General features: G+C 35.7%; 1 protein-coding gene across 3 annotated transcripts in view; it reads right to left on the minus strand.

Annotated features, from left to right (window-relative positions):
* The window catches only part of ZNF804B (zinc finger protein 804B), a 516,049-nt gene that overhangs the window by 12,897 nt on the left and 489,653 nt on the right, over positions 1 to 13,499 (minus strand). For 2 of the 3 annotated variants that reach the window (XM_027071840.2, XM_053218481.1), the window contains one exon: positions 5,054 to 5,184. In XM_027071840.2, the coding sequence (XP_026927641.2) occupies positions 5,054 to 5,184 (131 nt within the window). Of the gene's footprint in view, positions 1 to 5,053; positions 5,185 to 5,894; positions 6,363 to 13,499 lie in introns of those variants that run through there. The other variant, XM_053218482.1, reaches the window with a different exon arrangement.

A 13,499-nucleotide genomic window follows, 5' to 3' on the forward strand; every position in this document is an offset into this window, starting at 1 on the left:
CTAGAAATAGCAATACACCGAAGAGATGAAACTCTTTAGATTAAAATTGTCTCTTCTATGTTTACCTTAAAACCTCTACTACAAAACAAGGTTTGGGCGGAGGTGGGGTGGTGGAAGGCAACAGAAAACACATCATTTATCTGATCTTTTGCTTTGAGATGGCTTTCTTTTCCTTCTCCTTTTCTTTATCCACATGCTTGAATATGTGTCTGTTTGCTTCTTTCTAGTTTAGATTTTTATTTTATTGTATTCATTCATTTGTTACTTGAGTAAAGAATACTAATAAACTGGTATCTTTTCCATAAGTAGCTTAACTTCTAATGGAGAGGTATGTTTTCTGAGCCCTTTTCTGAGAAGTTCTTTCTTGTTGCCTTCACCTATGACTGATTTGGCCAATCAGCACAGAACTCTGGAATCCCATTCCTCTTGTCCACCATATCTCATATATATAAAACCTTGGTTTGCAATAATAATTCATTCTGAAAACATGCTTGTAATCCAAAGCAATTGTATATCAAAGCGAATTTTAAGAACGATTGGCTCAGTTGTTATCATGTGACAGTTGGCATCAGGTACTACTCCTATTGAAAGACACTGCTTGTTTATCAAGTTAAAATTTATTAGAAATGTTTGCTTGTCTTGCAGAATACTTGTAGAACAAGCTGCTTGCAATCCAAGGTTTTATGGTACTTTGTTTCATTGTCTTTACATGTTTAATATCACAGAAAAATACTTACTAATCCTCCTTTTATTCATTTTTGAAAGGAATCTGTTGTGCACTTGTGTGATTTGTAATTTTCTTTTTCATTTATATATATTTATAATATTTACAACTTACATTTTTATTGTAAGTACTATCCACAATATATTGTTATTTTAGATTTTATATATATATATATATATATATATATATATATATATATATTCATATATTAGATGACATATATATATGATGTTTTTACCAGACCAGAGTTACAGATTGATTTCTTGGGTTAATTTTCACTAGTACTGTTGGGCACTTTCAATTCAATTTCTTTAGCTCAGTTGTATTTTCTTCTCTGATTTCTCTGATTATTGCTTCTTCTCTATCTTAGCTTTTTATGCTGGAATTTATATGTTAAATGTGTTGGCTTTCCTGAATATATCTTTTAGGTCTTATTATTTATCTCAATACTTTCGTGTCTTTAGTCTGTTTCTCTAGTTCAGAAGGAATTTCTTGTTTTTAATTTCTGGTTTACTCTTTCAATTTTTTACAATATCCAATATTTCATTTACTATGCTCATATGGATTTTAATTTGTCATAGTTTCATCCACCATTCACTTTTTAACAATTTCAGATTGTTCCTTCTTCATAAACAAATTTAGAATTATACTGGTCCCTTGAATCTTGTGGAAAATAAATTCAGAAAATTTTCATTAACTGTTCCATAATGAAACTTTCTTCTTACTCATTACATTAATCTTCTTTTTGTGAATCATTTTTTTTATGTTCTTTAGAGAGGTTGTTGAGGCATTTTGATATGAGGAATGGAAAGGAACACACTAAGATAGTGTATGGCTTATTCAGTATTTCTTTCAAACAGAAAGGAAAATAGAAAGCAGAGAGGTTAACTGTAGTTATTAGTCTTTTAAAATGCCTGCAGTCTGGGGATAGAAGGGTAAGGGAGCAGAAAGATCTGCAGCTCAGAATTTTGCCTCAGTGTCAAAGTGTTTCTTTTCCATATTTAGTAGCCACACTTTTGAGTAAGTAGGAGCTATACTTCTGTTAAGTTACCTTCTCTAGGAACGTCAATTAATCTGATATTATCTGCACTTAGAAATTATTTCAAAAGCCTGGTGTATGGATATTAGCATTCTGCTTCTCATGATTCCATTATGACACAGCTATGTTACCATTTTTATATTATCTACTTATATTTTTTCCTCAATAATATTTTTTTCTTATTATCCTGGCACTGTTTTGTGTATTTTCTTGCTTTGATTTATGTTAGTCTAAATGTTCTTTTCTGTATGGTTGTTTTATGTGACAATTTATCTCTCTAATGTGCAAGCTTCTCCCTTTTATATTCTTTTCAATATTTTTAATCACCTTTGCTCTTATTGTTTTTATATTATATTTTGCTCTTCTTGTCCTTAATTTTTGTTCTTACTGTATAATCCAATCTACATTTATGATTATATTTTTTCACAAGTTGTAGCATTTTATCCTCATTATTAATCTTTTCTACCTCTAGGGTTTATGCTTTAAACTGTTTATCTCATTGCTTTCTAAACTTTAAGTTCCCTTATCATAAATCTAGTTAATTTTTGTTATTTTGGAAAAATCCCAATTTTCTATCTTTGTGGTTTTCAATTCTATTATTTTAATACTACTTTATGCCTTTTAACATAATTAAAGTTTAATTTTTATAGTTATATCCTTACTTACAATTTCACTGTTTTCTCTAGAACTTTCTTTAATTTATTTCTATTGTCTACCTAATTATTTTTATTTATAATAAAAAAGTGACTATAAAGTTAGCCCTTTCATACTTATTAATAGATTGTCCATTCTAATAGGTCTCCCCAAATTCTAATTCTTGACAAATAAAAACATGCACTATTTAATTATCTTCTTGTAAAAGAATACTTTCCAACCAGGAAACAAAACATATCAAATATGTTTGATGCATATTTTCTTTAAATGATATAACATGATCCATCTCTTATATTCTCAGAATCAGTGATCTTATACTTTTTTAAATTTGGAAAAAATGTCCATATCAGTATGCACTATACTTAGATTTATACATGTAGAAGTTTACAAACCGAATGACTCTTCACCCCCATGCAGTAACTGGGCTTGCTAAGGAACCAGGTTGGGCTGAATTTCCCAAGAAATGGCCAAAGTTGACTGTCCTTTATAAGATTCATCAACAGTTTTCTGCCATCATTTTTTTTTCATCAGTCCAACTGCAATATTCTTAACACTAGTAAATTCTCCTCTCTTCTCCATAGAAATCATAGGAGAATTTTCTTGTTATGTGCACCATCCTACTGAGAAGACCTTGTTATGAGAATCATGGACAGAGAAAGGTTGTTTAGGAGAGGAATACAGATAATTTTTTTCTTTTTCATTTTATTTCTTACTTTCATTTTTCAAGTAAGCTGCCAAAATGAAAATATTAAATAATTCTATTAAGTGACTTCCCTTAGGCCATGAGCCTGCCTAAGCAAAAAGAACAATTATCTGGAGCACAGAGGACAGGTAACAGCAAAAAATGTAATAATTTTCGTAGTTCCATGTTTTGCATGTGGAAAGCTTAACACCTATCATTTCCCTAACAATATGAGGGAAAAAAAAACAAACAAACAAACAGAACCTAGAAAGTCTGTCTATCCTATAAGGAATGAGCTTGAGTTTGTGTTTGTTTAGTTAATATGATTTTCAGCTCAACCTTAATCGAGTAGAATTTTTCATTTGTTTTAATTTGGAAAACACTTAACGGGTAGCATGGCAAACTCAGAATTTTTAAACAGAAGCATCATCATCATCACCATCACTATATCTCCCACAGGAAAATAAAGAAATGTAGAAGCATGACAACTTTCCAATAATAAAAAAGGATATATGTTTATTAAGGCTCCTAAGATTTTTTGTTGCATGGGCTTAAAGGACCTATCTAAAGGTTGTCTCTCTACAGTAAGATTTGCCCCCTCTTTTATATCCTCATAATACTCTCATAATAAATCACTCAAGAATTAACATATTCCCCACATTTTTTTTCCCTACATGCTACCATAATTATCATTAGACCTTTCCTTCTCAGTCCTATTTTGACAAGGACAGTTTGATATCTTATTGACACTGTGTTCGAATAGCATAAGATCCTCATTGTATTGGCCAGTGGAAAGCTCAGTGCCAGATGTGTGTCCCATTTCTATGACTGTGTAGGAGCTGAGGGCATACATTTTTATATTAACCTCACCTCTGGATACATGTTTTTCCAAACTTCATTGTTTCCTTATACCAAATTTCTCACTTATTTTTAATAGGATTATCTTCTATGTATTTTTTTGAGTTAATTAAATTATTCTAAGATAGTGGTACAAATACCTAAATATGTGTAAGGTAAATACTGTGTTTTTACTCATAAATTGATCCTTAAAACAAATGTTTCCTTAGAATCAAATTTGAGGTCTAATATATTATGGTACTCAATTATTTGAGTCATTCATTCTCAAATTTATTGCATTTTGTTTTTCATTTCAACAACAGGGGTTTAAATTGTGGCACAGAGCTATAAATTTCACAATTCACTAGGTTGCTGCCAACTGCATTAATTAGCTACATTAGGTGTTTTACATTATGATTCATATGAACACAAATCACAATGTGCAAACTTAATTGAGTTCCAGGTAACAATCTCCTCACTTGGAAATATTCAGCAGTTCCAAGCTCATGAAAAACAGCTATTTTTCAGCTACAAGAATGTATTAGTATAATGCATGTTATAATTATCAATTTAAATAGCAGGGTGTGGTAAATTTAACTGCATTCACTACATCATTTTTTTTTGTTTTTTGTCATCCAGACAATGATAAGTGTCATTTATTCTAGGTTCAGGTATGTACAGGGAAATGCAGAGAAGATTTATTTCCTCCCCAGAAAGATGCACTGTTACTTAAGGTTTTTAAAATTATTATTACAAAAAAATTAACAAAATAAACATTATTACAAAACTTAAAATAATTACTAAAAAGCTCTATGGGCCCATTTAAATCAGCTGGATAGAATAAGTGCTAGTACATGAGAATCATTCTTAGATCATTTCATGAAATAGCACATAAAATTAACAACATTGGGAAGGAAAAAAGTCAGATACCAAAGTAACTAATTTATTAGCCTTTAACTATTAAAACATTTGCCCTCAAACATGTCTTTTGATTAATTATAATTTGCTTCCGTGTGACAGTAAATCAAGTAAAGTTATCTTGACATTTCCCCAATGATTGAATAGACTTTTTTTTGGAAGAGAGTTTTGAACCATCTGAGATACCTCTAATTCTTACCATTCAGACTGTTGCCTTAACTCAGCCAGCTGGTGAAGCCGTTTAAGTGCTTTTTCTTGTTTCTTCTCATCTTTCCATGACTTGGAAGCTACATTTCGAGCAAATTCCCGTTGCTTTAATTCTTTCAGTCTCTATGGACAAAGAAGAAAAACAGAAAGGGTACTATAAATAAGTAATATCTTTTCTACCTGTAAGTCTCCTTATTAAACTTTGTCTTGGGTGCACAGGTGACTTTCTGGATAGAGAGGGTAAAGCACTATTTCCATGGGTGTTCTTCTCTTCTCCAAGATAAAGTTAGTTGTCAACTGGCTTATTTATCAAAGCTTGTCACAATCACTACAGAAATGTCCTGCCCAGTGCTTTTTGGGACCACTGTGGCTACATAACTGCAATCATTTATGTGTCTGTGCAAACATAAATGGCAGAACGTGTGATATATGAATGAGGGTGAAGGGAGAAGAGGTTATGGGGTGCACTTTCCTCTCCCTACTGCCCACAGTCCTCTCACTTGTGAAACATGCTTAGTCTTATTCATCCAAATGGATACTATTAAATATACTGGGTGAAATGAGCTTGTTTGATTTAAGAATATCTATTATTGGGAAAGATTCAGTTCAAAGCTCTAATGAGTGATTCTTAACTCTTTTTTTTTTTCCTGGTGGAGGTATTTATCCAATGCAGATTTCTATATTGTATCCAGGAGGATAAAGATAGGTCAGGATTTAAACTCAGGGAAGATGGTTGCTTGGCTTTGCTTGATTTAAATTAACCTACCACTTCTTTTAATTAATCTTTTCTCTAAAACAATTGACTTACATGCAAATCGGATGTTACTCATTACCTGTTGGGATTTCTACTTCAGAATTTGCCATTAAGCACACCCATTGATATTGAACAAATTGAGAAGCAGCCACAATCAAATACGCATCTTGAAGTTTGGCATCTAATCCTGAATTGAGAATATATTTGAAGGTTAGTCTCTCTTAACTAAATTATTTTAAACTGTCTGAAATCTATACCCATTCAATTTGTTTTCGTTTTCCAAATCAAGTCTAGAAGATATTTCCCAGGAATGGCAAAAACCACATAGCTATCAAGTGAGGTTATAATGCTGTACTAGAATACTGCCCACCCATGAAGTGAGGGTACAACCTTTAATGGTCATTAACGTTGTTCCTGAAAGGGAACATACTTCTGTGAGATGGTGGCCAGATAACCACACGTGGGCTAAGTATCTGAAGAAGGAGGCAAGACCAACCTTTCAAAGAGAGAATATTCTAAGCCCAATGAACAAGAGTTTCACAGAACTAGAAGCAGCCACAGGGGCAATAGTGGAGCCAATCTGAATTCAATTTTTGACAAATGCTTCACAGGCTTTAAAAAAAAACAGAAAATTTCAAGAATTAAAATTGTGACCCATGTGTTTTAAACAAAAAAGGATCAACAATTCTCTGGAGTTGATAAATAGCAGAGTGTCTAAACCTTAGGGACAGGCATGGTCAGAAGACAGAGAGAGGCTTTTAAAATCTCCGTTACTACTTTTCCTCCTACTCACACTTCCTCAGCCCCCATATACATAATAATCTAGTCTTCCAGTGAAAGCTTGCCTTGTGAGCAAAGACCTTTTGGAAATTGTTCTACACAATTTAAGGGCCCACATAAAATGAAGTTCAACTGTGTCAAAGAGAGAATATGGCTACATAAGTAAAGAGCAGAGAGATTGTTTTTTTTTTTACTCTGTTACTACAGAACATAAAATACTCTATTATATGTATGTATATATATATATATATATATTTAATTTTTTTAAATGTTTATTCATTTCTTGAGAGAGAGAAAGACAGAGCATGAGTTGGGGAGGGGCAGAGAGAGAGGGAGACACAGAGCCCAAAGCAGGCTCCAGGACCTGAGCTGTCAGCACAGAGCCCAATGAGGGGCTTGAACCCACAAACCGTGAGATCATGACCTGAGCCGAAGTCAGATGCTTAACTGACTGAGCCATTCAGGTGCCCTAAAATACTCTATATTATATTTAATATTTGATATGACTGGTATGTAAAACCTGAATAGCCTAGGAGAGGAAATTTGTTCATTTACTCACATCTGACACTTTACTCTCATTATTGGAATTGTCTTTGAAACTTCCAGGTATAACTCTCTTTCTTTAGCCCCCCAGTTTCCAGGGATGCACCTTTAACTCTGAGTTATAGAAATGAGTGAAAATTCTGTCTTACTCACCCAACAACAAATATTGTCAACTACTACTATATAACAAGGATATAAAGTTGTCAAATCAATAATTTTCCCTTCAGGAGATACAGACAAGGGAAGAGGTATTTTCACAAGATAGTTTTGAGTTTCCTAATAGGGGTGGACACAAGATGCGTTAGAAGCATATAGGAAAAGTTAAGATAGAAGGGGGTGGGTACAGATTTGTTGTGTTAAGGAAGTCAGCCAAGTTAACACGTGTCTAAGGAACACAGAAAACTAGAGGAGATTTTGTTTAATGACATCTAGCCATAGATTTGGCTTAGCAAATGCTGAGTGCACAAGGCTGCACAGAGGGGAAAAAACAAAAAAAACCAGAGAGCTACAGAGAGATCCCGTCAAATTTTCAGCATACTGAATTGCAGCACATGTACATGAAAAAACTACTCCAAGCCAAGAAAAGGGCCACCTGAAAGAATTAATGGCATCAGTGCCTGGCATGCATATAGGGTCAGGAAGAGTGTCTGTTCTCACCAACAAAATGGAACAAACCCACAGGACACTGAGTATAGAATTCATGGAAATCTTGCCTCAGGAGAGAATAATTTGCTGTGGATTGGGCATTACTTTGGATTTGCCTAACGAATCATAAAAGCAAGAGCTACAAACATAAATCTGACCTTAAGTAACTTAACTGCATTTCAGAACCAAATTTAAAGAAATTTATAGAAATACAAAAATATTCAGCAACAAGGAAAAAATTAATAACATCTGACATGCAATCAAAGATTAAGATCAAAGATTATCAAGAAAGCACGAACTAAAATGAGGAAAATAATCAATCAAGACCAATAGAGAACCAATACAGAGGCTAGAGTTGGCAGAAAAGTACATTAAGACATTTATAACTGTATCTTCTGTGCTCAAAAAGTAGATAAGAGATGATTGTCAACTGGACAATTATGCAGTTAGAGTCTCTGAAGAAGGAGGAGGGAATATTTGAAAATATAATGGGTGGAAATTTCCAAATTTCCTGAAAACCCACAGATCTCCCAACATCTCAAGTGCAAATAACATGAAGAAAACTATCCCAATGCTTGTTATTATCAAATTTTTAAAAATCAGTCAAAAAAGTGGAATTTTTAAAAGCATCTCAAGGGAAATGACATATTCCTGCACAGAACAAAGAGTAGGATGGCAAAAGAATTCTTCTTGGAAACAATACAAGTGAGAATACAGGGGAGCAGCACATTTAAATTTATGGAAGAAAATTAAAAACTTCTCGGAATAAAATTTTATACTTTGTGAAAATATCTTTTCAAATGAGGTGAAATAAAGATATTTTAAGACATGAAACACTGAAAGAATTCCTCAGCACACCCACAGGATAAGAAATGTTAAAGAATATCCCTGGGCAAAAGGAAAATAATACCAGATAGAAATGTGTGATTACACAAAAGAGCAAACACCAAAAATAGTAACTACAGGATAAATAAGACATATTTCTTAGTGTTGAAATGTACATAGACCATTTAAGCAAAAAAAGTAGCTATGTTTGGGGCAATTTATAACAAATTATACATAAAATGTTTGTCAACAATAGCAAAAAATCCAAGAAGGAGAAATACGTTGAAAGGTCTTATTCAATACTGAACTGGTAGATAACAATTGAAGGCGGATTGTGATAAGAAGTGGACAATATGGCAACCATTAGTCTAATAAAACAAAGTGGTTTAGCTAATAGGATAACAAAGAAGGTAAAAGGAAATCATTACATCCACTCAATCCAAAAGAAGGTAGAAAAAAGTAAAACAGGAAGGTAAAATAGATGGGACAGTGACAAAACAAACAGCAAGATAACAACTAAAGTCTAAATACATCATTAATCAAATTAAATATAAATGGTTAAAAAAAAACACTGGAATTGAAAGTTAGAGAGTATCAGTTTGGATTAAAAAGTGAGCTCCAATTATATGTTGGTTATAAAAACAAACTTTAAAATACAGCTACAATGGGTTAAAAAAATATAAAAAAGATTTACCATGTCAACACCAGTGAAATAAAGCTGGAAGGACTCTATCGCTATAAAGCAAAGAAGATTCTAGAGCAGATATACTATTAGGAATAAAAAAAGGGCTATTTCATAATGATATGGAGTAAATCAGAATGACAAGATAAGCCTAGATGTTTCTACGTCTAATAACAAAGCTTCAAAATACACAAAGCAAAAGATAAAACTGCAAGGAGAAAAAGTTAAATCCACAATTATAATAGGAGTTTTTAATGGCCTTCCACCAAACAACAGAATGCTAATCACAGATATATATTTCTGGAAAAGGTTACACCGAGGTGACCAAAGCTCTTAAAAAAAGACCCTTCCAACAATTGATTTGTCTAATGAAAAGAGAACTGGACAGATAAGGAAACCTTTCCAAAAACGTATGGGTCAAATTTTGCCAACTTCATATTTTAGCTTGAGTTTTCCCAAGTTTCTACTTTTCTTCTCGTGTCTACTTATTTAAACAATGGCATGTGCTAAACTGTCAGTAATCTTACTTAGTTTAAACAGAAGACAAACCAATTGGAAAAAAATAAAAGTTCTTTGAGAGTATATAGTAGATCAGTCCTTACTAAGAACAACACAAGACAAACGTATTTCAGGAAAAAAAAAATTACTTACACATTTACAGAGAACTGTAGAAAGCTCAGTGATGGTTAATGACTTGGGATGAATAGATCAGAGCAGGTGAAGTTGAATCTCCCTGGGGGAGTAAGGAAGACAGAAAGTAGCACCTAACAATAGGGGGGAATTAAATGAAGTGTCTGCTTTCCAGAGGTGTTGCATGGTAGACAACACAGTATAGGGCTTAAGAGAAGGATTCTGAAATCAGTCAGAACTGAGTTTGTATACTGTCTCTGTCACTTACTAGCTTTGAGTCTCTAAGGTTACTCAATCTTCCCAAACTTCAGTTTACACATTTGTAACCTGGAAGACTATCACTATTTACCATGTAGAGTTCTTGGAATTAATATTTGAGTTGAGAAAAGTAAAACAATGAGCACAGCGCCTGATACATACATTGCAAATGATCAATGAGTCTGAACTATTATCACTATTAGAGATAAGGAATGGTCAGATTTTATGGAACTGTGGGAAGCAGCGTCAATAAAGAGCCCTCGATTTACCTGACAGTGGGGAGCCATTAAAAACACTTGATTGCTATTCTTACTGAAAACCGAGTGTTTAAGTAGTTTTCATCTGGATTTTACGAAACTGGTAGGTGTAGTCTTTTCTAAAGGAGACTACGGAAAAAGGAAGGAGGCTGGGTATGTCCCTCTTCCTTGTCTTGAACAATTTATACTCTTTACTTGAAACATGTATTTTCTGTAAGTCCAAGATCATATGTCACTCCCAAAGAAAATTATATATTTTGGATTAAAATACAATTTGTTGTCAGACTCTTCTTTGATAAATCTTATTTAAAGTTTGCTCTTGGGAGAGGGGAAATTGGAAGATGGCGGAGTAGGAGGACGCTGGGCTCACCGAGCATCCTGCTGATCACTTAGATTCCACCTACACCTGCCTAACTAACCCAAAAGACTAGCAGAACGAAGTCTCTGGAGCCAAGCGCAGACAAGAGGCCCACGGAAGGGGGTAGGAAGGGCGGCAAGGCGGTGCGCGCTCCACGGACTGGTGGAAGGGAGCCGGGGTGGAGGGGTGGTCCACGGGCCAAGCAGAGCCCCCGAGTCTGGCTTGCAAAAGCGGAGGGGCCTGACGGACTGTGTTCCGACAGCAAGCGCGACTTAGCATCTGGGAGGTCATAAGTTAACAGCTCTGCTCAGAAAGCGGTAAGGCTGGAGGACAAAGGGAGGGAGAGTTGCTGAGCCCCCGGACAACAGAGCTCAGTTTGGTGGGGAACAAAGGCGCTCACCAGCGCCATCTCCCTCGCCCATCCACCAGCCAAAATCCCAAAGGGAACCAGTTCCTGCCAGGGAACTTGCTCTCTGGGCGCAAACACCCAACTCTGTGCTTCTGCAGAGCCACCCCTCCGGCAGCGGGTCTGACTCCCTCCACCTGCCACAGGGCCCCTCCTGAGGTGGATCACCTAAGGAGAAGCAAACTAAGCCTGCCCCTCCTGCCCCCGTGCACCTTGCCTACCCACCCCGGCTAATACGCCAGATCCCCAGCACCACAAGCCTGGCAGTGTGCAAGTAGCCCAGACGGGCCACGCCACCCCACAGTGAATCCCGCCCCTAGGAGAGGGGAAGAGAAGGCACACACCAGTCTGACTCTGGCCCCAGCAGTGGGCTGGGGGCAGACATCAGGTCTGACTGCGGCCCCGCCCACCAACTCCAGTTATACACCACAGCACAGGGGAAGTGCCCTGCAGGTCCTCACCACTCCAGGGACTATCCAAAATGACCAAACAGAAGAATTCCCCTCAGAAGAATCTCCAGGAAATAACAACAGCCAATGAACTCATCAAAAAGGATTTAAATAATATAACAGAAAGTGAATTTAGAATAATAGTCATAAAATTAATTGCTGGGCTTGAAAACAGTATAGAGGACAGCAGAGAATCTCTTGCTACAGAGATCAAGGGACTAAAGAACAGTCAGGAGGAGCTGAAAAACTCTTTAAACGAAATGCAGAATAAAATGGAAACGACAACGGCTCGGATTGAAGAGGCAGAGGAGAGAATAGGTGAACTAGAAGATAAAGTTATGGAAAAAGAGGAAGCTGAGAAAAAGAGAGATAAAAAAATCCAGGAGTATGAGGGGAAAATTAGAGAACTAAGTGATACACTAAAAAGAAATAATATACGCATAATTGGTGTCCCAGAGGAGGAAGAGAGAGGGAAAGGTGCTGAAGGCATACTTGAAGAAATAATAGCTGAGAACTTCCCTGAACTGGGGAAGGAAAAAGGCAATGAAATCCAAGAGGCACAGAGAACTCCCTTCAGACGTAACTTGAATCGATCTTCTGCACGACATATCATAGTGAAACTGGCAAAATACAAGGATAAAGAGAAAATTCTGAAAGCAGCGAGGGGTAAACGTGTCCTAACATATAAAGGGAGACCTATAAGACTCTTGACTGATCTCTCTTTTGAAACTTGGCAAGCCAGAAAGGATTGCCACGAGATCTTCAATGTATTGAACAGAAAAAATATGCAGCCGAGAATCCTTTATCCAGCAAGTCTGTCATTTAGAATAGAAGGAGAGATAAAGGTCTTCCCAAACAAACAAAAACTGAAGGAATTCGTCACCACTAAACCAGCCCTACAAGAGATCCTAAGGGGGATCCTGTGAGACAAAGTACCAGAGACATCGCTACAAGCATGAAACCTACGGACATCACAATGACTCTAAACCCATATCTTTCTATAATAACACTGACTGTAAATGGATTAAATGTGCCAACCAAAAGACATAGGGTATCAGAATGGATAAGAAAACAAGACCCATCTATTTGCTGTCTACGAGAAGACCTGAGGACACCTTTAGATTGAGAGTGAGGGGATGGAGAACTATTTATCATGCTACAGGAAGCCAAAAGAAAGCTGGAGTAGCCATACTTATATCAGACAAACTAGACTTTAAATTAAAGGCTGTAACAAGAGATGAAGAAGGGCATTATATAATAATCACAGGGTCTATCCATCAGGAAGAGCTAACAATTATAAATGTCTATGCGCCGAATACCAGAGCCCCCAAATACATAAAACAATTACTCACAAACATAAGCAACCTTATTGATAAGAATGTGGTAATTGCAGGGGACTTTAACACTCCACTTACAGAAATGGATAGATCATCTAGACACACGGTCAATAAAGAAATAAGGGCCCTGAATGAGACATTGGATCAGATGGACTTGACAGATATATTTAGAACTCTGCATCCCAAAGCAACAGAATATACTTTCTTCTCGAGTGCACATGGAACATTCTCCAAGATAGAATACCAGGTCACAATACCAGGTCACATTCTCCAAGATAGAATACCAGGTCACATACCAGGTCACAAAACAGCCCTTCATAAGTATACAAGAATTGAAATCATACCATGCATACTTTCAGACCACAATGCTATGAAGCTTGAAATCAACCACAGGAAAAAGTCTGGAAAACCTCCAAAAGCATGGAGGTTAAAGAACACCCTACTAATGAATGAGTGGGTCAACCAGGCAATTAGAGAAGAAATTTAAAAATATATGGAAACAAACGAAAATGAA

Source organism: Acinonyx jubatus, chromosome A2, assembly GCF_027475565.1.
Source record: "Acinonyx jubatus isolate Ajub_Pintada_27869175 chromosome A2, VMU_Ajub_asm_v1.0, whole genome shotgun sequence".
NCBI lineage: Eukaryota > Metazoa > Chordata > Mammalia > Carnivora > Felidae > Acinonyx > Acinonyx jubatus.